The following is a 25039-nucleotide window of genomic DNA, read 5'->3' on the forward strand; positions in this document are numbered from 1 at the left end:
CATGCCATACAATATATGTATGAAAGAATATACAGTTTGTAAGTATATCTTACACAAAGAAACTGGAAACCATCAAGTGATAATAAGAAAACTACACCCAAAAGTATAGTATAATGTGAACCGAAATATTTGATTTTTTTACCTGGTGAATCCTATAGACCTTCTCCTGTCTCAGTCCCTAAGATTTTACAAAAGTACAAACCTTCTGCTGCAGAGGTAATGCCTCCAGGCCTGTCTGTACTGATCTCCCCCAGGTTCTCCAGCACCAGGGTCTGGCCTGTGAGTTTCTCCAGAAGTCTCCTCTGAGCAAGAGCATTTCCCTCCAAAGAGACGAGTTGCTGTTCAACAGAATAAAGGAGAAACATCATTACACTGCTGGAACTACTTCTATTTTCTTTCAAATAAATTCAAATGTAGATTACTGAAACTGAAACATAGCGACTGTAGCAGCAAAAGTATGTCAGATGTCAGGATGTATCTATTCGGAATCATTCAGTTTAATGTAATTCAGATTTTCTTTAAAAGTGCAGGGCTTTATTAAAAATAATAAAGAATTCAGCATGCCAATTATTCCAGAGTAAAGGTATAGTGTTTTCTTTTTTTTTTCACCTTTACACTGTTAATACAATAAAATGAAAATATTTTAACAGCACCTAATTGAACAGTTTGGCAGTACTTGAACTGCAATTATCCCCTGCACGTTCAGTGCATTGCACACAGCAGTTTAGAAATCAAATATTTTACCACAGACAGAAATTATACATTGATGTGTCATACTAAGCAAGATAATTTGTGGTGAAGAATATACCAAATGGTGAAGAAAAAACGAGCATAACTTTGGCATAATGCAATTGTTTGTAAATATGAAGCAAAATGGGTTCTTGAAAAGGTATGTGGTCTGTATCATTAATATGGCAACAGGTTTAATGGAACTGAATGAATAATAGAACAAAGATGTGTACCAAATATGGAGCCTATATCTCAAAGTGTGCTGTTATCAAGGTGCATGTACACCAGGTAGGGTGCTTAAAATAACTTAAATTACCTGTAGGACCTGGCTGCAATACTGTAAGTGTTTAACAACTGTTATATCCAGGCTCTCATTCCCTGTGGTGAGTGGTAGAGGACTTCCTGCTACGCTGTTGCCGACTCCTGTGTCTTCAGTAAGAGCTTCACTCAGGTGACCTCTGGCTTGTGGGTGCCCTGAACTGAGTAACCATGGAAACAAAAAATCATGTCACTAGGGACTTTTTCACACCAAAGACATGTGAATAAGTGCCTACATTGCATGCAGTATATATGTTACAGTAAAAGTCTGAATATTGTCAAACCTTATGCTTTAAGCAAATGTCAGAAATAAATATAATGCTTTACTTTGGACATTTACTGGTAAATCTCAAGAATAACCACATGGCTTTGGCTAATGATAGAATGTCTCGCTTTCGCACATTGTAAGGCTTCAGGAGTCCTGTGTAGCTCCAAGTGCAACAAGAGTCTACCATGCTGTAATATGTAAGGAAATATATCTTTTCAGTGTCTTTTGTTGTGTTTTGTGTCCTAATCAATGTGATTTCTGTTGAAAAAACAAAGGTCCTAAATGATATTATTAGCATTTAACAGAATGTTATTTTTAATCAAACTAATATGCATTTGGAGTACAATATCCTTCAGCAATTGTTTTATGCACAAATTTACCAAAATGTTGTTTGTTCTACATAAGTGGATCACAATATTGTTCAGTACCATGTTGAACTAGTTTAAATTGCTCAATTGTGCATTACTGTAAGCTCATTAATGATTATTTTGTTAATTGACAATTTCATGCAGGAATAAATAAATTCTTGGATGATATACCTGCATTTACCAATAAGATTAGGTAAATCATAAGATTAATCTGTAAATGTCCGAAAATATATTTATTTCTTCATCATTTTGGACATTTACCAACTTATTTGGTAAATTTTGACATTTACCGGTAAAACTTAAGCTTGACCAGACTCTGACTTTCATTGTAACATACAGATGTATACTGTATTTTATTACAAAAAAGAATGTGAGGGCGTAGAAAATTGCTGAAGACAAAGTATAAATCTTTTAGAAACCGAACATGCAGGGGGTAATATTAAAACAGTCTGGGCATTGACGGCAGAGTCCTGTTACTCTGTTTCAAGAGTGCAGGAACTATATGCTCAGGTAAGGACAAAAATAAGCTTTCATGAAGATACAATACAATAAATCACACAGCCAATCTTGATCACTGGTGATAAAAAATGTACCAAGAGCATAAAATAAAGTACACATATTTTGTACAAAAAATGAACAAGTACATCTTCTTAAAGAAAAGAAAAAGGATGTTTGACACAAATGTAGTTATTACTAGCATGGTGTGCGAAAAATCGAGAATATGCTCGCAATTGTCTTCTGTCGAATGAAATGCAATGACAGCAAAGCTGGAGACAGTAAAAGGAAGACAGTCACAAGGGTGGATGCACTGCTCAACATTCATCACTCTTACATTCCAAAGGACACCTACATCATGCTTGTTAACTCTGCTACTGTGTTATTGTGACTGACAATCCACTGCAATGAGTCACAGGGCTAGAGAAAAGACAGAGTAAAGAAACAAGAGGCATTAGTCACCAGGTGTAAGAGGAACATTGTGTGTCACACACACACACACACACATCAGTCAAGACATGCCTTCAGAACAGAACATGCAAATGTGTTCTGACAGCAAGAAAATATTTGTTTTGCTCTTTTCTTGTCCAAATTTTAATATGACATTATTGTCCAAATCTTATATTTGCCTAAACTCAATTCCACTTGGACTTTTTGGAAGCAGAAAGCAGAATTGTAGTTAAACTGCTGGTACACAAAATGGTAACATTATTATACAGAGCTTGTTTATTATTAAGTCAGTTTGCCACTTTGTGATGCTGCTGTGAACACTATTTGAAGAAAGCATCAGGAGATGTGGTATGCCTTTGTGAAAATACAGCTTTTGCAGCAATCTGGTAATAGTCTTTGTGCAATGTTATCCACATTTAGCAGTTAATGCAATGCCATGAGTACTGTAGGTGGCATTTATAGGGCCTTGTCTTACCCATTCCATGTACCAAATTTCCATGCTCTGTTAAATGATTTCTCCACAACTTAAGTGGCCTACTGATTTAATGTATTATATTATCACATTGTAGGTGTCAAGTTACCAGATTGTCCAGCACTAAAACTAAAACTTATACTATGTTATCATGCTTCTGGTTCATAAGTAACACTGAGAAAAGAGCATTTCAAGCCAGTCCTGTCCCTTGACTGATTGTGTATGGATGAACCCCGTTTTAGTGGTGTATCCCAGCCTTCTCTGAAACATCAGCAAGAGGGAAAAGGAAGGAGAGGTGGTGGTGGGGGGGATGACGTTTTGACAGCAGGCTCCCTCCGACTCACCCGTTCTTCTCTGTCTCCATGTCAAAGTACACAGAGTGAGGAACTTCCCCATCATCACCATTGTCATCGTCGTCAAAGTCTGAGGTGTTGAGGAAATCAAAGCTTTCTAAAGCAGTCTCAACAGTCAGACTTAAACTCGAAGACCTGCTTCTGTGTATAGCTGGCTTGCACTACAAAGCAGAACAAATGAGTGAGGACACTAAAACTCTAGAATTGGCACAGTTAGGATGTCATACACATGAGTCTGCTTTCTTTTCAGTGTATGTGGGGGTGTAGGTGTGTGTGTGTGTGTGTGTTGGGGGGTGTTGCCGGGTTGGAACCAGCAGGGGCTATAATTACAGTCCTATGGAAGAAACAGTGATAATACATTTTAATATACAAATTGTTCAATTAAATTCAATTAGGCCTACTTGTTAACCTTTGAGATGATGGAATTGCTGAGAAACCCTGTCTTATGGACTCCTATTACCATCGTATTGACTAGCTTAGCTTTACTGGGAACTGTTATTTTACACAATTAAACCTGTGATATACAGAACTACAGATATTGAAAGTTAATATAAAAACTGTAAATACAGTTTTGTGCCACTATGTACAGATGTCTACCGCTTTCCTATATTACAAAAGATATTTCATAGTCACAAGATGAATTTGTTAACTAAATTCTATAGTACTAAGGTATATTGCTACAAAATGCAGATGCAGAAACTTAATACTGCACGTGTTGAGGCAAATTCGTATGTCTTGGCTTAGATAGCTCCACCGGCTAGTCTAATCTGCAAAAGCATCATGGTGTGTTTTCGGATAAACTAACCTTGAGCAGATCTTCCAGCCGCATCACCTCCTGTTCCAGGTCCTGCAGCTCCCGGAACCGCTCCTTGTGGGTCTCCAGGCTAAGGAGAAGCCCCTGAAGGGAATCCTCCAGACTGCCATCCAGGAAGGACCTGCTGCCGTCGGACTCCCAGCTTAGGGAGCCATCTGATGGCATCCTGTCTGGGTTCATCAGGGTCTCCACTGAGGTCAACCTTTTCACCAGCTGTTTGGTGAGATTCCCGTCATCCGTGTCAAGCTCTACAGGCTTCAACTCAGATGCCTCGTCAGAGTCCTGCAGGAGAGAATCAGAGACACTGGAGTCTAAGAACACATCTTCAGGTCCTAGGCTGGACAGCTGCTGCCTGTGTTCTGAACACAAAGGGCCAGGCCTGTTCTGGAGGCTCTCGGCCTGTTCTGATTCTGTTTCTGTCATGTTCTCGCTCGTTAAACTTCCACTTGGATCTTTCTCAGAGGAGTTCTGGGATTCAGAGTCATTTTCTGGTGGGGTTACTGTGATCTCTGGATTAGAGTGACCGAGAACTGAAGACATGAGAGCAGGGGGGAGGGTACAGTGTCCGTTGGGGAGCTCATTGAAGCTCAAAGACAAGCACTTCTTTTCGCCAGCTGAAATCCCATTTTCAAAGACATCGTCAGGCAAGGCAGACTGCAACAAGACACGCAGGGGTTAGTGACATGTAGTTAAAGCTTAAGCCAGAAGACAAGCTCATTTGAAGGAAAAGCAAAACAAAAAACTGTTTCAAGAATAGAACATCGCTAAACCAAAAAAGCAATGTGCGGAAAATATGCTCAACAGAAATCTAAAAGCAATGTCCTTGTTAGAATTATTGGTGGCTTATACTGTATTTATACTGTATTCTTAAACATACCAGTATATTTTGCTTTGATGGGCCAAAAGGCCTTGTCTCGCTCGTGTATTTTTATGTTCTTACACTGCAGGGTTAAGCAGTATCTTGCAGTATCTATGTGGAGGAGCATTTAAATGAATCCATATTCTTTATTTCTATCTGCTTGTCTTTTATCTACTAACACTATGCAAGTATATATTAAACATTTACTGTATCTCCCTCAAATGGCTTCCAAGTCTCATAATTTCCAAATACTCAAATCTTTGTTCAGTGTTGGGTATACAATGACCACTTACTGGTCTAATCAATTCATATGTTCGCTATTTTATGAACAATAAATTAGCAAAGCATGCACCATGGCTGACATGCAAGTACACATGTCTCTCTGAGCAATTGCACAGCACACTGTTAACACATCAGCCAGGACTCACATAAAGCTCCAGGCCTGACCTAGGCCTTAACCTGAGCGACGGCAAGTCAGTAAATGAGTGACTCCGTCTGAGCTTTTCAAAAAACGTGTCCCGCAGGGCGTCTATAAATGACAAGCGCTGTCTGTCTTGGGGAGGGTGCAGCCATTTCTTTAAACATTGAAAGCAAAAGCGTGGTTAGTGAATTTGAGCATTCATTATGACAAGCCAAAACAAATGAAAAGAAAGGGTACTGGAAATCAAGTTTAATATATGTGTGAAATTTCTGGTAACATTTGCTGCTTTTAACAGTTTTGAGTTGTTAATGCCATTTACACATCATAAACATAATAGTGGTACTGTTGCTACGTGATGTGTTAGTAGCTAATCTGCGACCGTTTGATATCGAGGAGCATGTTATTATTAATACAAAAGAGATTTTTTGTTGTTGCTTTATGCACAATCAGAAGTGGTCTATTATTTAGACCTATGGCAGGCATTTTTTATTGTGCTGTATACAGTCTTTTATAGAGTGGCTATTAAGTCTAACTACATACATACCGTAAAAAATGTTGTATTTAGATGTTTATTTAATTGACTTACAATTGACAGATCTAAATACTTGTTTTAAAAATACAAGATGTAGCCTAAAAGGAAACTTTGAAAAGCTAGATAACAGGTGTAAATACTGCCACCCTTTAAATCTACATTACCCCCCCCCAAAGTAAAAAAAATCTTGTGGAAAGAGTCGTTGATCACGTTCATTAGTTATCAGGTGCAGCAGTGTTAAGATCTTTACAATACACAATATTAAGGATTTATTTTCTATGATTCAGCTACTTGTACAGTGATTTACTGTCTAACAAGAATAAAGTAGTATGAAACCACTGGTCAGCTGCATAAAACATCTTAAGTTAGGGGCTGTCCAAAATGATCATAAATTACAGCAAGCGTCCTCCAATATTAGACGCTGTCCGTGTGCAGAAAGCATGTTTTAGCTTTACATGTTTTTTTTATTTTATGTATTCTGTCTACTGAGAGGCAGCTCAAGTCATTTATAATAAATTATATTTTATTACAAGTCCCCCAATACATAAGTGTGTTTACCATTTATATTGAAAAACACATATTCGTGTCAAACGGGATTGTATTCTTGTGGGCCTAGTTAGTTCAATAGGTTGCATTTCAGCAACTACAAATACAATGCAAGAAATAAGTCACAGTTATTGGGTGACAGGCAGGATTTTTCAATCCATCTGTATTTGACTTTAAAAGAAGCTTTTTTGTATGGTACAGTGTACTCCACGAGAGACCGATTTTAGACTGTATTTGTGCACGTATTTGCAAACTGGGGGACCATACATGTCAACAGTCCCTATATGGCCGGGATAGTCCTGATTTCCTAGCAAATGTCCCATGTCCTGATGCATAGGAAGAAAGTCCCGATATCTGATTACTAAGTTATACAAAGGTAAGAATGCTTCGTGTCTATTTTTGCGTTCATGATGATTGTGTCGTGTTGATTTGGGGGGATACGTCTAGTATTGATAATGAGTGTTTTTTGTGTATGACCCCCCCCATGTGTATGACGCATATAACCCCCCCCCCCCCCCCCCCCCCCCACCCCCAAGGGCGTCCTGCTTAACAGTTTCCAAATGTTGGCAAGTATGGGGGAATACAGCTATAAATAAAAACATATTTTCTCACCCATTTAACAATTAACTGTATTTTAATGTCATTGTGTGTGGTGCTGTCTCTCTGTATCATTTGTCTTTCAAACGATCACCATTGACAGACACTGATATTGCCAACAGCATTGCATCAGAAAGGAACTTGGTAAGAAAAGTTTTAAACATACACACTGAGAAAAATAACCGGCGCTTGCTGACACGCCATTGCCTTCTGTACTCTTTGGTGCACCGGAAAGGAAACGTGTGGTAACTAAGAGGTTCCTTTTTTCGACTAAAAGTAAAATATCATGAACTGTGATGATAATTACATCTCTGGTGGCTACAGTTATTTTGCAGGAAGGCATTTTATCAAAAAGCATACACCACCTTTCAGTAAATGTCGATAGTTTTGGATGGCACCTTAAATTTCCCCTTAGTTTTGCCCTTGAGAGTTTCTTAAGTTTAAGGGGGCTGCAGAAAGCAGCTTAACATATTTACAGGTCGCATACAAAGGTATTGGTACCCTACAGATAGGATTAATCAAGAAAACATGTAAAAAAAAAAAAACATTAGATGTTTATTTTTTTGAAAATCTATAAAATAAGTGAAAAATTTTGGGCTTAAAATGAAAATAAAAACAGAAAAGGGATAATTAAAGCCGATACATTTGTTTACGAAGTACCCGATTTTTTATTTTATTTTTGTCTTTGTCCTATTAATAAGCGGCTAATGTTCACCAAATGCTTGTATTTAATGTTTTCTTGAATTTTCTTAGGATTCAAGCCAGATTTTGTTCCATTCCTGTTCAAACGAAATGAAACAGTTAATACCGGTGTGTTATTTTCAGGTATGCAGATAAAAAAAGTAGTATGCAGCACACTGCGCTTGCTTACACACGTCTAAACAACTTCTAAACAACATCTACTTAGAAAGCATAGACGTGCCCGTTCAAATTTCGTACGTTATGCGGTTTTCAGCCTTTTTTTCGTCCTCCCATCCCAGAAACTCTAGAGCGAATATAAGCGAGCTACCAACCTCTGGAGGGCAAAGGCCAGCCCCGCAGGTGTCCAATTTAAGATCACTGGTTGTTTGGCCTATAACACGATGAGGAGAAACAGTCCCTGCCAGTTTTGTCTCCCTAAATCACAGGAGCATCAGAGCCAATGCTACGCTCCCTTTGGAATCGTCAGCGAATACCAAACGAGCCCCTTGGGGACTCTCCTGTTATACTTAAACTTAGTGTTTTATACAACCAGCCCCAGTTGCCGGTGTAAAGATTTAAATGTGCTGTTGTTTCTTCACTTGGGACAGTTAAGCACAGTGATCATACCGGGATGCATATATTTGCATTTTTTTGTCCATCTAAAGCCTCCAGCAGTATTCCTACCCAATTTAACCAATATGGGACAGCGGGAAAATGGAAAATGATAAAATAACAAAAGTATGTGTATTGTTTATTTATTTAATTACAGTGTGTAATAAATGTTAAAACATTTAATTAATAATTAGCTATCAGCACTAGGGCTCTTTGTCAGTGGTAACCTATACACTAATTAAAATAGATACCTTTTTTTGTAAACAAAACAAAAAATTGCCCGACAATTGTAAATTATAATTAAGACATAGAAATGCATGTGTCATGCAATTGAAATGAAAGCAAAGCGTCAAAGCAGTTAACCCCAATATGTTGTTTATATATTGTAAAGCTCAAGCAAGCTGTACAGTAAAAGAAAATGTTGAAAGGTTATTGCTTTGCTTGTTTGGTAAAAAGGCTACATAAACTATAACTTACAAAAAACGAAGTTTCCTCAAAGGTGGGAGTTTCTGGAGTGCCCTGGCTGTACACCGAGACTCTCCTCTGCAAAGCTGCAGCTTTATTCGCATTGCCAGTGCTGGACAGCGTCAAATCCTCAACGTCAAACGGACTGCCGGGGAGAGAAGTTTTATTATGACACAATTACATTTATTCTGTAATGGAGAAAACTGTATAGAATCATATTTGTTTAAAATACACATTAAAACCTATATGTGTTTAAAGGCAACCTCTGAGCTAAATGCTATAACCAAATAGTAAACCTTTTTAAAGTGAATGAGGCATCTTGAAATACCAGTCACTAGTGTCATAAGCTTTAGGTGTCCCCTGTTACAAAAGCAGCATACATGATGTTTTTAATTTCTATTTTGCTTCCTGAGATATAGCTTGAAGATGCCATTTATAACACACTACTGCAAATAGTAGCAGGGGATGCCTACTTGGCAAGTATTCCTACAGCATTTGGGGAATTTAAGCAAAGTTTAGGGAAGGTAAACAAACCAGGTATGTCTAATGACACAGAGGGTCTTAGATTTTAAAGTGCACAGAATTGTAAAATTCTTGTTTTTTTCTGTGGTTTATTTGCTATGATCAACAAGCTTACAACCATTTGGTTGGTTGTGTGTTTATGTGTTTATGTACAATATATATATTATAATTATAATTATATATATATATATATATATATATATATATATATATATATATATATATATTATGATATAAAGCATATACTGATGGGAACCCTTTAACTAACCTCGGGAATAAAATGTTACCCAGTGTATTACAGTACAAGGATGTAGCTTTCAGTTGAAATGTAAATCTAATTATTTAAAGTATAACTTTGACATGAATCCTTGAGCAAATTTTAATTTGGCAAAACCAACTCTTGGACTGTAGACAATAAGGGCTTCACAATAGCTCATTTTAATCAGAATGTGAACCCTGGACATCTCTTATTATTGGTAGAATGCCAAAATAGGTTAGTGTTTTAACAGATAACATGCTTATTGAGCACATATATTGAAGTTGTGTGTAGTGTTCAGTTTTTTTTTATTTATTTATTTATTTTAAAAACTCCTTGGTCATTTTTGTGATTTTTGTAGCCAAATAGGTAGGGCAGCTCTGATTGATTTAATTAAAAAAGACATTTCTGTTAATGTAACCTCTGTATATAATGTACGTTATCAAGTAATTATTGAAATGGCTTCTCAAGTACAAACTATAATGCCAGTTGTTTATAATATCTAGAACTTAAAATGCACCCTAAACAAATGCTTATAAACACAGACACGTTTTTATTTTAAGTACTGTAGATAACACTTAATGCAAGTAAGAGGTGATGGCTGATTATACTTGGTAGTCTATACTTAGGGCTTCTGATTTTCTGTTTTTACTGATAAAGATCAATAAACACCCCTGAAAAAAAAGAAATCGGTGTATATCCAATAAACACCGGAAAAACACTGGAAATGGGTACTCACACTGTTATTCACCCATTTCCCAGTGGGAAAAAAAAATCATATATATCATTCATTCTGAATACTTTAAACCCACCCTAACCGCTGAGTGGTAGCAAATTCTACATTTCTATTGGAGACTCTGCAGAAACGGAGGATTAGCTATATTACAGTTTGATAGGGAGGATTTACAGTACACACACGTGGAATTTAAAACAAAATTGCAAATTGTAGCGAAATGTAAAACAAAAAACGCCTAAACACACAAAAACTGTGGCCATAAGGATTTCATTGTGGAAGACAGAAAAGGAAAGAAGGTGCAAGTGTACTGTGAAGTCACTATACATCTTGTGACAGAAAATGTTTTTGGAAATTATATAATATCTAGTATTATATATAGTATCTAAAAAGCTAAAGCCCCCTCCCCTCAAAAAAAAAAAAAAAAACATTTTGGGATATCTACATAAAACGCACAAATAGGTAAAAAATAAACACCAAAAAATGAAATGAAGAAACGCCGAAAAACAGAAGCCTTGGATATACTGTACATTGCATCATGAACAGCCTACCACCAGATGGCACTGCACTATTATTTTACAATACTGAAAACAAAAAGCAAAGACTTGCTTCATTTTAAAAACAATATAATTAACATTTCATTACAAATGATATCACTTCTACTTAAGCATTGTTGTTTACCTTTCGTTTCCTGATAAGTTTGACTTCCTTCACTGAACTGTATATGGTACTGTAAATTGTTACATAACAGTATTGCAGTAACAAGTTCTTTTTTTAAAATGGAAAATAAATTACATTTCTTATTTCTGCTAAAATAATAATAATCTGACACTTACTACCAGGTTACCTCCAGATTCAGTTTGATAGTACCAAGGTCATTGATGTCGACAGCAACCACCTGAGGCCTTGCTGTAAACAAGTCCTTGGTTTCACAGATAACACTTCCAACCAAAATGTGCGTGGCCAGGCCTTTTAATTCAGTCACCTAAAGAGAAACACTGGGTCAATATTTTAGCATATAATACATTATATATATGTACACACACACACACACACACACACACACACACACACACACACACACACACACACACACACACACACACACACATATATATATATATATATATATATATATATATATATATATATATATATATATAAAAACACAAGGCATGTGAACTTGAATGCAGTTTCACAGATGAACCATGCTCAGCAAAAAATACCATTTGCTCTGTGCGTCACAGCAAAAAATAACACAATGCCACTTGTGAAGGTGAAGAGGCCAAGGCTAAATTCAGTTTGTTAAATTATATCTTTTACACACTAGCAACTTATAATATAAAGTTGTTTTTTATTGTCCATAATACATTATTTGTATAAGGCAGCAGTTATAACTGTTTAAAACAGAATTTACCAAACACCTGGCATTTCCACAGTTGTTTTTAGTTTAACTGTGCTTTTCGCATGGTGATACTGTATTATGCATTTGATTTGCCATATTTTCTTAAGAGGTATGAAATACATGACATTTCCCCTATAAAAGTTTACCACAGTAAATTTGCACTGTAATTTTTGCAGTTTTCCCATGCTTTTATCATACCATGCTGTCATGTTTTTCAATATGTTTTGATATATGTTTCTGGGCGTCGCAATGTTTGCCTATGCTTTACCATGCTTTCACTGTGCTGTATTACACTTGTATTGTATAATGAAGCTTGCAAACAGGATTAAGCTGCTATCTGTGTCTAGACTATATTAATAAAGTGTGTCTATAATAGATTTGTTTATGTATATACTGCTTTGCTACAGTATTGACACTCCTATTTTTCAATGTTCAATGCCACATGCTCTAATTCATATTGATATTAGGAAATGTGGATATGTTAAAATTATCCTGGACACTTGTTGTTTTATAGAATTTGAAATTAGTAGGCAAAATATGAAATTAGAAAAAATGTCTACAAATTATGACAAATTACTTTACAAACTAGTTTCTTCTAATAATGTTGCATATTGAAAATATTTACTTTTTCACAATTACGCTTCGTAATATGATTTCAAATTCAACACAAAAGTGGAAGTGTTTTGCACTGTTTTAATGACACACACCAGGCTATAAAATGCTGGGGCTTCCCCCAAAAGGAACTAAAATTAGCAACTGAGAGGTACTAATGAAACCTGACTACGAAGCTACAAGAGAATACAAATGAAGGGTAATGCTACCGACTGAGGGAACTATACCTCATCATTTATTTTGCCGCTTTTGTCATTTAAAAAATAAACCAAATGTATTTTATGTATGCTGCTTGTATTGACAATAGCTCTGACAAAATGGCCTTGTAAATTGAACAAATTCCTGTTACCACATATTCAAGGTCAGATTTAACATGTTTCTACTTGTGACGGGGAACTCCCCGTCTATATGACTATGTTTGGAACTGGCAGGGAGGGGGTTAAAATTCTCCCTGCCAGAAAAACATGTGAGAATGTGGCTGGAGCTCTAATTGGGTAATTATTGATTAATTGGGCTCCAGCCACAGGGGATAAAAGCCAGGGGAGAGGCCCTGGCTGGCAGTGCGTGCGTGCGTGCGTGCGTGCGTTCGTTCGTTCGTTCGTTCGTTCGTTCGTTCGTTCGTTCGTTCGTTCGTTCGTTCGTTCGTTCGTTCGTTCGTGATCTGTTTGGGGTGTGTTTTTTGTGTTGGAGAGTTTTGTGTTTTTTAAAAGAAAGGAATATCTTGTTTAAAGCCTTGGAACCTGACCTTTTACTCTTTTTTTGCAATGCTTAAAATCTACCAAGAAATAACTTCATGGCACATTAACATTCTAAAGTTGTTTGTTTTTATTAGTTTTAAACTTACGGGTAATTTAGAAAACAAACAAACAAACAAACAAACAAAGGCAGGCTTTTATTCAACCAAACAAAATGTATTTCTACACTGGTTACCTTGATGGAAATTAGATCAGTGATCAATGGCAGAAAGATCATTTCTTCTCCATCCCAGCTCTGCCTTGCATTTACTTCAATCTTGCCCTTTAACTTCCATCGCTGACGTCCATACCGGATGAAAATCTGAAAGAAGATTCACTGTGACTCCAGGGGTAAAGATGGCATGCTGTGCATTCCAATTACATGCGGGTTTGATGAACATACATGGGTTTGGACAAAAAAAGTCAAACACCTGCAATATGCAACACATACTTGAGCTGCCCTTATTCCATCTTTTATGAACTTTTAACCAGATTCCTTTTCATGTAACACAAAATTACTCACAATGCATTTCACAGTAGACTTGACACACATTTAGAAGGCTGACAATAGGTGTTTGCTTGGCAGGTGCTTATCCAAGACAAATTTATTATGCTTCACTGAAAACAGACTCAAACTGCCTTTTCTGTACAACAGAATTGAGATCTTGCATTTTTGCATTGCATGATGTGGGGTTCTCTGCTACATTGTTTGTTTGTGAGAGAATGTCTGTGTGTTTTCATCCTATATTTCAAACTGGTATGCATGTACAGAAATCATTTATCTAGTGTTGTTTTTAATACACACCTATTAATGTGGACATTGGTAATTTGAGTATACAGTACAGGACTGATCTGAAACAGAGAGGCTGCATTTCATGGATCTATTTATTATCACTTTGTCACAAAGACGACCGAGTGGGTGACATCAGAACACGGAAAGGAATGAACACAAAGACAGGACAGATGATGTGAAATGATGAGGCGCTTGCTTGCGCCAGTTTATTGCAAATAAACAGTTTAAACAGACAAAAAGGCAGGACACGGCACTTTACGCCAAAACAAAAAAGACAAACAAAAACAGACTAGCACTTAAAGGCGAGTTTAAATAAACAAGTATCGTGCTGGTCCCACCAGCACGTAATAGCAATTTATATATATATATATATATATATATATATATATATATATATATATATATATATATATATATATATATATATATATATATAAACTCTTTGGTTTCGCCTCCTCTCTCTCCTGTTCCCTACTCACCAAACACCCAAACCCATAGTGAGTAAAACGTGCATCTGTATATACTGTTGTGCTGGGATTCAATTACTAATTAATTATTCACTTGAATCCCGGCACGTGAATTAATTATGTGCAACCTCGTGCTCACATATTAACTACTTTAAATGCACGTGAAGTGATGTACAATCCCGTGCCTAAATACAAGTATACATTTCTAAACACACGTGAAACACAGACCTGTTTATATCCCGTGTACCAACGCCTATACACCAACATTTACACACCACATGCAATATATAACAGACAATATACACAGGGGCGGGCACTTTGTCACACACTTCCAGTGAACCAATCAGATTATATTATCAGGTCATGCTAGTTAGTGAGCTCAACATACACATTGCAATTCCAATTGCTGTAACACTAGTATCAGCAGGAGACTGACAAAACTATTTCCAGATCTTAATTCATGTTGGGCAGAGGGCTGGTTTAATATATAACAGAGAGGGTGGTCCTACACTAAGGAGAAAGAATCTGTGATATCCTGTACCAGACAGGAAAGTGCACCGGGTTTACCTAGGAGACGGTATATATAGCAGTGGTGTTGAAGGAACTAGCTGGAGCCCCACCTCTACCAGTAGGCTGCACAGTTTGACAAGTGCCCAAGAATAATGCTTAAAAGTCAGAACCAACACATATTATTTTAATTAATCAAAGCTGCTCAATTATTTAGCAGGTATTGCTGCTAAAATGAACCAATATTTTCTTTGTGTGTCAAGATATTTTCAATGTGTTTTTAGTTTTTCTTTCATCTTGCACAGATCTTATTTGTCTGTTGTGTATAAGAGTTCATTATCACCTGGCTCTAGCGTCAGTTGTGAAGGTGCTGAGTCACTGTGCTGCCTGACAAACAGGATTATCTGTCCTCAGATTTCGGAGAGCATTGCTGTTTTTGTTCTTCAGCTTCAGTTAAGGTGGTTAAAATCAATACTTTTCAGAGTAATGAGAAATGAATTCCACTTACTTCATACTGATCCCCTGGGCAGAGGCGCGCAAAGCCAGCAAGACCTGCACAGCAAGAGGTAAAAGAGAGAGAAAGGATGTGTCTCTAATTTTCAGTAACATTATCCTTAGAAGCCACTGCAGCAGGATAGTCAACATTTAATATGATATCTACTGTATTTACCAGTAGTTGTTGTGGCAGGGTGGCAGTGTGGCAGTGTGAAAGCCCTGCCAGTACACGTGTGTATCTGTTGATATGGGGAATACTGAGGCGGCAGGGGCGGGGTTACATTTCTCCCTGTCAGAACAAGTGGGAATGTGGCTGGAGCCGTGAATTGGATAAGTGATTAAATGATTAATCAAGGCTCCAGCCAAAGGTGTATAAATAGGGTGATCATGGGTGTTAGTTAGAAAGGTGGTGTTAGAGGTAGAGATCTGTGATCTGTGATCTGTGCTGTCCCATGTTTGTTTACGTTTACCTGAGTGTTTTGTGTAGATCTTTTATTTTGGCCCTTGTGCCATTTTATTTTGGTAATGTGTTTTGTTAGTGTTTGTTTCTGTGTTTGATTGTAATAAACGTGTGCATTAACGCTTCACTGCAGCTTTCGGTGTCTATGAGTCTCTCTCCCTGCCGATAACCTCCAGGCTGTGATGCTACCCTGTCACAGTTGTTTATCTGCAAGGAGTGGGCAGAGGCAGTTTGTGTGCTAATTTGTGGAGCTTTCAGAGGCAGGACCTATGTGGTTAAAAACCCTAGTTAATGGGTTGCTATCTTGTGGCAATTACATCTACCATAGATATCAAGAGTGGAAAAGAAGAAGAAATCCAAACAGGGCAGGAGCCCAAAATATTTAGTTGTTATGAAATATAGAGACTCTTGCCATATTACACTATGTAACACAATTTTTGTTCCTGGGTAGTAAGTGTTATTTCCTAATTGCTTATGCCTCAAAAGTATAGAAAATGGCTATTATTCCCCACAAACTTTGCTTTTGTGACCAGGACAGTGTATAAAAATCCTGTATAAAAAACAGACAACTGAAGGAATTATATGGTCAAACGTGGGAAAAAATTGTTGTCGAGGAAGGGCCATTGAATGAGATACATTTTCTTAAGGAGATGCCTAGCAATAGTAAATATTCCTATATTAGCAATTATTAATGTTACCATTTAGACAATATGAAATGTTGTCACGCTTAAATAAACAAATATTCCTAGCTTTAATTTGCCACAGCTCATGCAGAAAAATAAACTCTGATATTTTGAATTGTTTTTATTTTGCACTGTATGTAAGTAAGCAGGTCAGTCAGCATGAACACATTAACTTACGTGCACACTATTTGGATAATTTATATAACATAGCATGCACACTACATGTATTGTGAGCGATAATTTATTGTGCACAATATTGTCCATGACTTACCCGTGACCACTGTGATATCAAAAACCTTCCATAAGTGATGCCCATAGTATAGAGCTAAACCCAAAGCAACCTTCTTAGGCACCTTACCTTTCATTTTAATGTGGAACTCCCCCAAAAGATTTTCCAGCTCTCCTTCAAAGGTGCACATATTCTATTAAAAAAATAAAAAAAAAAATAAATATATATATATATATGTATATTTCACCTGTCATGAGCACTAAAAAGCAATACTGAGGGGGAATGTTGATCATAAAAGCTGGTACCTCGCTGTACTCTTTGTAGCGTCGGTTTATCTCCACTAAGCTCTCTCGGGCAGCCTTTGTGGAGGGAGACATGGCAAAGGCTTGTTTCATCTTGCAGGCACCATCTCGCAATCGTCTCTGGATACAGAAAGCCTCATACAGCTCATCCACCTGTAAAAAATAAGACTCAAGGATGAACAGTTTGTATATGAAGACCTCAGATGTTCAGCTGGAGATCATCTGCTAACAAAAAACAAATGACCATTTTAGCCAAATTGATATAAAAATGCAATCATGCTTCTTTACTATGGAAATTAACAAGAAGGATATTTACAACTGAATCCAAATGGTCCAGTTTTTCTGTAAGGGATAAACACTGATTCAACACTTTGAGTTGTTTATGGCACTTAAAACATTTCTTCCTATTTGATACCTGTTCCATAAGGAGATTCAATTGATTGTTAATTTGTTGATTGGATTTGGTTTTTGTTATGTTTAGTTCAAACAGTTAAAATGCTTGTCTCACATATTGCAGGAATGAGTTCCTTGGAGTTTGATTCTGAAATCCCGCTTACTCAGACAAAAATATCTGCTGAAAGTGAAGGTAGTGGCAAGGACTAGATGTAGAACTTGAAAGTTAGAAAAATAAAAGTGCAAAAAACAAAGAAATGTGAACCAGGAACGGAGAGTAAATTATTAATCATTTTGCTGTCCCTAAAACTCCAGTAATCAGTTTTTCGAGAAGCACTTGGGCAAAATGTAAATGGGCTATCAACTTGTTTGAACAGTGGTTAAACACATGAAATGTAAAAGATGAGTTTACAGCTAACGTCTGTGTAATTGATAGAGATTTTCTAAGCGATGATGACATTTCTGTTGTTCCTAGTCCTGTCCAGAAGACATGTTAAAAATAGAAGGGGGGTGTTTATGTGAAAGTGAATTTGTAATTATGAAAACTTATTTTTACATCATATTAATGTTATGTTTCTTTAACAATATGAAATTCTGAAACTGAAATCTCTTAGTTTTGTTGACGAAGCAAAAGTTTTCTGTGGATTTGTTGCACAAACTATGGATTCGTTAATCAATATATTTGCCCCACACTCCCCTTCTCTTCAAAGATAGAAGATTAGTAGAATATCAGTCAAGATTGTTTTAAGATCAAATAAACTACGCTTCATAAAAACTTTTTCAGTTTTGATAATCAGGTTATTATTTTGTGTCTTTGCAATGCAAATGATAATGAAAAACAATCCCATTTCTACCACACGATCATGCAGGGCTTAGCTGCTGTAATTGACTTATACCATTCGTGTTGCATCCAAAATGCCTTTGTTATGCTGATTTCTCTCTCCCTTGTCTGCCTGTTCAAAAATTCTAATATCAAACAATTATTAACTCAAGTTTAGGTTTACTGTCAGCTATTGAACACTGCCAAATAACAACTCCTTGTTCTTATTTTAAAAGCAGTACCTGGTATGTATTTAAAATAACAACAATACACGTCTGATCCCCCTTGTTTTTTATTATTCTCTTCAAAGACTACTATAATTATCACCATCATCACCATTTTCATTTCTATTATTATTATTATTATTGCAATAAACAGTATACATTTGTTCCTCATGTCTACAGAACAGTGTTCATCGACCTTAAAGTGCGCAGAGGTTTATAAGGGGACTAAATCTCTCTAAATTAATCTGGTGCCAAGCCATTTAATGCTTTATATGTCAATAGTAAGATTTTAAAATCAATTCTAAAATGCAATGGAAGCCAGTGCGGTGAGGCCAAGAGAGGAGTTATATAAGCCAATTTCTTTGTTCTTGTGTAAACCTTAGCTGTTGCATTCTGAACATGCTGCAAATGTGATAAGGCATGACCTAATAGCCCAGCAAATAAAGCCTTGTAATAGTCAAGTCTAGACAAAACAAAAGCAGGAATTACCGTCTCAGCATCAGACCAAAACAGAAAATATCTAATTTGAACACATTTTGCAATTTTTCGAATATGAGCCTCAAAACTCAAATCAGAATGAAATATAACCCCCACATTTCTCCCATCAGATTTTATATGAGTGGTCAGGTTGCCCAATTCAATTTTTAAAGAATGTGTAAGCTTTAGGTTCTCAGCAACAACTAACTCAGAGTTCAATTGCAACGAAGTAACAGACAACCAGTAGTAAGGCTGAAATAGCAGTTGTGTCGCAAGGTTTTACAGAAACATAAAACTGTGTGTCGTCAGGATAACAGTGAAAATGTACACTAAGTTTAAGAATGATCTCACCCAGTGGTAGCATATATAAAGAAAATAATATGGTTCCAAGAATAGAGCCCTGGGGGACCCCACAAGTAATAGTAGATAATCCTGATACAGATTCCCCTAAAGAAACAAAGTCCTGTCTGTTAGTTAGATACAACTTAATTCAGTTTAGAACAGCTCCAGTCAGGCCAACCAGCTTTAAGCAATCAATTAAAATGGCATGGTTCATAGTATCTAATGCAGCACTAAGGTCTATAAGGACCAAAATGGATATAGAGTTAGGGGTCTGCACTCATCAGTAAGTCATTCCCCACTCTGACAAGGGCAGTCTCAGTACTATGAGAGGATTGAAAACCCAGTAAACTTTTCATGGACATTGCTACTATCCAGAAATCTGATGAGCTGTTTGACTACTACCTTTTCAATAACCTTAGTTAAGAATGGCAAGTTAGGAATGGGTAATAATAAATATTAATAGTAATAATTATATTTTGAAAATAGTTAAATTCTTCACACTTAGTGGGAGAGGTTTCAGTATAAGAATGTGCAGCAGATGATGGATTTACCAATCTATAGAATAGATGTTGTATCCAAATGTCACAGTGAATGTGCAGTTTAGTAGCCCTCCATCAATGTTCTAATTTGCTACATTCCCCTTTCATTTTGTATAGGGTATTGTTAACCCTTGGTGCAGTTTGCTTAGAAGAGACTGCTCGAGTTTTAGCAGGCCACAGTATCAAAAGTACTTGTTTAAAGGTGTTTATATCTGTCAACTAACTCATGAGTATACAAAGAGTTGATAGCAGTGAGTGGTGACTCTCACTATTTTGGAAAACCTTGTTGCAGTTGAAGAATGTATTACTTGAGTTTTAATAATACACACAATTTATCAGAAACAGTATGATCTACTGTTGATGAATTATAAAAGTTTGACCACGATTGTGAGTAGGTTCTGTAACATGCTGAACGTAATCAAGACACTCTAAAAGCTTTAGAAATTCCACTGTCATTGTCAACATGTATATTAAAATCTCCAAAAAATAATCTTATCGTGTTTACCAGATAATACAGACAGGAAATCAGCAAATTCTTACAGAAAAGCATTGGATTTGGGCAGGCTGTAAATAATTACAGTATACTACACAGATTTATAAAATTTCGACCCATGCTTCTCAAAAACTTTTGAGAAGGTGCTCGTGTCGGCTTGATCGTACCTTGATATACTCTACCTTTAAACTTAGACCAGCCCCATCTATACCCTCCCCCCATAACTACATAGGGTTCTATAGACCATTCCTACTGTTTCTTTTCTGTTTGCTTACATACTAAGTAACCTCAAGACATCAATAATGTGTCAGATGTTAACAACAACTCAGTTTTTATGCAACAAGGAAGAGCTTGGAGTGGATGGGTTACCAGGAGACAGTGTAGCTGAGTTTCTGTCATTCCCTGGGGTTATGTGGCTATATGACATACCACACCCTCTACCATACACAATTATTATTATTATTATTGTCTTTGAATTAGTTTATTTTGTTTTGTATGACCCCTAGAATACAAAATACTTTAAATGGTACCACAAATACTTTGCCTCAAAAGTTATCGATTACCTCTTTATCATTAATTTACTTTCCCTTAACGGGGATGCCTGGCAGGTAAAAGAAAATTCGTTCAAATGGTTGTAAAGATGGGTTTTACTGTGAATACACTATTCTTGTTTTAAATGCAACATAAACAAAGCCAAATATGTGCATTTCCGCTTTAACTAACAAATCAGTGTGTGGAGAAACAACTGAATATTTTGTGAGATGTCCATGTTAGTAATTAAAAACTTCACGTTCCCAACATAAAGTGTAATTATCGCTTCTGAGACACATATACAGTCTTCCTTCAAAATATCAACAGACTGACTGGATAATATTTACCTATTAACGTTTTAATGAAACATTTTAGATACATTTTATATTTCTATCTTTAAAATAATGTATTTAAAAAACATATTTAGTCTGATCCAAGCTTTAGACTTTCAATAATGTGCTTTTTATCTGTTACTTAGTTCCCAAAGTGGATGATGAATACACTGCGGGTTATTGGCGAGGAAAGGAAACTTGGGTATGACATTTTAAAATGTGAAATGAATATTTATTTATTTTTAGTTCCCTTATTTCATAGGTTCACTACAGGGTTCTCCATGCACCTACAAATGATGTGAGCGCTGATTACCTTGTGCAGTTCTACCACAGCCTGTGTACAGCCTGGCCTATCACAGCCTCAGACAACCATTGTAAGGATTTGGTGCTCAAATAAATTTGTTGTGAAAGTTGCAGCCTAAATGAAATGTTTAAATCTGCCTCAACCAGACAAGTCGCAGCACTTCAGGTCATTATCTGCTAATAAATACCCATGAAAGTAAACCAATGCTGAATGTTTAAACCAAGCTTATTCATAATGCAACACTGAAGATTATTATATTATGCTGTTCGATATTAGCTCTTTCAATACAATTAATTTCTATTTGAATTATTATAATTATGTGGAAGTACACCTGTGAATAGCATATGGCTCACAAGCTGGCAATGTATGTATGTATGATCATCTTAATACATAGGACTGTGGATAAAAATAAAACCAGCAAGATGCTTGTTCCAAAGGATACACATGGCTCTGAATGAGCAGCAATGTGATACTGAACGTTGTTTGTTCTTGCATCTCCCCACTGCTCCTTCCTCACAAGTACTACACTTATGTAGCAGAAAGTGGTTTCTGTTCCCACTGACAGTCAGTTTTCTGGGATTGACATCTGCAAGAGACTTGTGTTTTGACAACCCCTGCTGGCTGGAACACCATCAGTCTCTGGGTACTAGAAACCATTCATTTAGGGAGAAGGACCGTGAATTTGTCTGTATTTCAGTTTTGTTATGGTGTGCTTTACAGGTACATGGCTTGGCAAATATGTTATGCTGGTAGAAGCAATACAATCAATATAGCATTTTTGTTAAAGAAGTGATATACTGTTACGGTTATGAATGGCTCCTGCCACTGTAAATATGCAAGGACAAGAGGACACCATTCCTACTTAGAAGGAAGATAATTTTAAAGCCATACTAAATATAGTTGGCTGTAATTGCAAATTTACATTCAATATTCTGTACTTCTAGTTAAAGTATGTTGCCACTTCTTTTGCACATTGACTTTGGTGGATACAAGTTATCATCTAAGGCTGTATTTGGAGCAACTCTGTTTTTGTTGCTATAATTACTATAATAAAAACGATTCAAAAAGCTAATAAACAGTACATAATTAGATGCCATAAGTCATTTATAAGGGACATTATTTTTAAAAAAGAGTCTTCAATTAACACTAATACAAATACATTTTTAATTTTTTTTATTTTCCATTCAAGTATATCATAATTACATTTAAAGTAAGGCATTAGATATACAGTAAGTAAGGCTTGAGGTTTTCGGGTTTTATTTTTGATAACATTAAACACATTTTCAGCTGATTCTGTTTCTTAATTAAACTCAGAAAAAGCTGTTACTTACAAAACAATGTCCCTTGCTTTTACCTTGATATCTTGACGGAGTCTGATTCTGTTTCTCCTTATCTTTATTTCAAACAGTGGTGACAAATTACGTTAATTGCTCATCGCTGATCCTAATTACATTTCATTATTGCATCGCCTAGTTTATCATTGCGGTTTTGTTATTTTTCCCACATTGTTTAACAGAGTTGTCCCGACAGATTTTCTTTTCCACATAACATATCCAGTACTGAGTGTACGCTGATAGCAAGTCCATCAAATCTCCTTGATTTGTAGCAAAGAAAAAAACAAAATCTTAAACCCAGTTGCAAGGAATAGTTTTTTCTTTATTAGGATGCAGAGACAGCTTAGCAGCAACTAATTAACAAATGAAGGAAGGCAGAGAGTTGGAAATAAAAACTAAAAGTTCAAGCCATAGGTATAGGGGAGCTAGTAGCCTGTAGGACAATGTGTTTAAAACACAAACTAAAATAACAGGATTTTACCAAACATTTCAATGGCATTTGCAGAACCAACCCTCTGTATCTGGGTAAACTGGATTCCTACACATGCATGTGTTTTTAACCTTTCTTCAAACACAGACTCCTATTAATAGTAACCCTTTGTTGGGTAATCTCTGGATATAAACAGCTGCTGCTAGCTATGTGAGTGATAACGACTCCACCTTCCACTACAAATTTCTACCACCTGTTGCAGCATTTCCTGTTTGCCTGCCTATAGTTTCCTGTGTTGGAAGCTTTATTTGTTCAGTGCAATCTCTGATAAGACAGTTGCATAACATCCCATTACAGCCCTCCTCTCCCCTCCCTCTTGCTGTGCTGCCTAAGTGATGAAAGACTGTGATAAAATGTATAATATGTGTCAAAAAGGACAACAGAATTATTTTACTAGATTCACTCTTGTCACAGCCTGTTCTTTACCCCATTTTGGCCCAAAGTAATTTCAGCTATATTAATTCTTGTCATTGTCTCTTCCCAAATTATAATAAAATCCCATTTATCTTATATATGTCAAGCTTAATATTTTAAAGAATTGCATTCAAACAATAGTAACAATAGAAATCAGTTAGACAAGGATTTATAATCTTTTGTTCCAATGGAAATTTTGCCTTGCTTTTTATGGGAAAAATAATCTATGGATTTAGTAAAACTAGAAAATAAAACAGCACTTAATAAAATGTCTGTGTTGCCGTTTAACTGTAAAAAATTACTTGCCCATAGAATGGCAAACACTGTTAATAGTGCATCAATTAGCTGTACTTTGTGCTTCCATTTTGTGGTTTCCATGGCTACTCTGGTATGTCAGCAATCACAGTTGTGGTTGCTTCTCTATTCCTGTCAAATTGAATATCCCACAGCAGCTGATTAAATTGGGCAAGTCATGTCATGGTCAGGAAATATGCCAAGTAAGCTGGCAGTAGAAACACTGGCATGGTGGTTTTATTTATTCTTTTTTTTTTTTTTTTACAAAAAAATGTAACTGGCGTGTGTTCACCTTAATGCATTTCATTTGTATGACAAAAAATTTGTAATTGGAAAATAAATACCTTACTAATGTGGAATTCCAATCTTCGAACGTATCGCTCTACTGTTTTGATTTGCTGTAAAAAGAAATATAATAATCTTCAAAAAAAGACTAAAAATATCAATCACTGACATTATCAGAAATACATGTCACAGTTTACAGTTTTTTAAAGTTTGATAATAACTTACCTTATCAAGATCATATAAGACACCCTGCAAAAATAAAACAATATTTATCAAACTGAGTTTTGGCAACCCACCCAAAAATCATATAAATACACTTATAATGCCGGTCGAACATATTATTACATGGCAAACACAATTATTAGAATGATTCACTCATGCCTACAGCAAATTGAAAACACAATTAAAGAGGTGGTCTGGATATAAGTTAACAAAGAAGATAACAATGTGCTAGACACCGGTTGTCAGTTGCATAGTGTCAACAGTGCACAGTAGTGCATGTGCACAACCAACTTTTCTCTGCCTGTTCCCAAAACTGTTCCTTTGTTTGGATGCTGCACTGCCTAAATGTTTGTAAAGCGCTTGCAAG

General features: G+C 36.2%; 1 protein-coding gene across 5 annotated transcripts in view; it reads right to left on the bottom strand.

Annotated features, from left to right (window-relative positions):
• Positions 1-25039, bottom strand: part of ripor2 (RHO family interacting cell polarization regulator 2) — a 116938-nt gene that overhangs the window by 16694 nt on the left and 75205 nt on the right. For 3 of the 5 annotated variants that reach the window (XM_041245134.1, XM_041245133.1, XM_041245136.1), the window contains exons 5-16: positions 24676-24699; positions 24510-24563; positions 17182-17331; positions 17006-17069; positions 15518-15561; positions 13439-13564; positions 11328-11476; positions 8993-9125; positions 4259-4921; positions 3445-3614; positions 1046-1208; positions 203-338 (exon numbers count right to left, since the gene is read on the bottom strand). In XM_041245134.1, the coding sequence (XP_041101068.1) occupies positions 203-338; positions 1046-1208; positions 3445-3614; positions 4259-4921; positions 8993-9125; positions 11328-11476; positions 13439-13564; positions 15518-15561; positions 17006-17069; positions 17182-17331; positions 24510-24563; positions 24676-24699 (1876 nt within the window). Of the gene's footprint in view, positions 1-202; positions 339-1045; positions 1209-2533; positions 2599-3444; positions 3615-4258; positions 4922-8992; positions 9126-11327; positions 11477-13438; positions 13565-15517; positions 15562-17005; positions 17070-17181; positions 17332-24509; positions 24564-24675; positions 24700-25039 lie in introns of all 5 variants that reach the window. The other 2 variants (XM_041245137.1, XM_041245135.1) reach the window with 2 other exon arrangements.

The sequence above is a fragment of the Polyodon spathula genome, chromosome 3, assembly GCF_017654505.1.
Source record: "Polyodon spathula isolate WHYD16114869_AA chromosome 3, ASM1765450v1, whole genome shotgun sequence".
Taxonomy (NCBI): Eukaryota; Metazoa; Chordata; class Actinopteri; order Acipenseriformes; family Polyodontidae; genus Polyodon; species Polyodon spathula.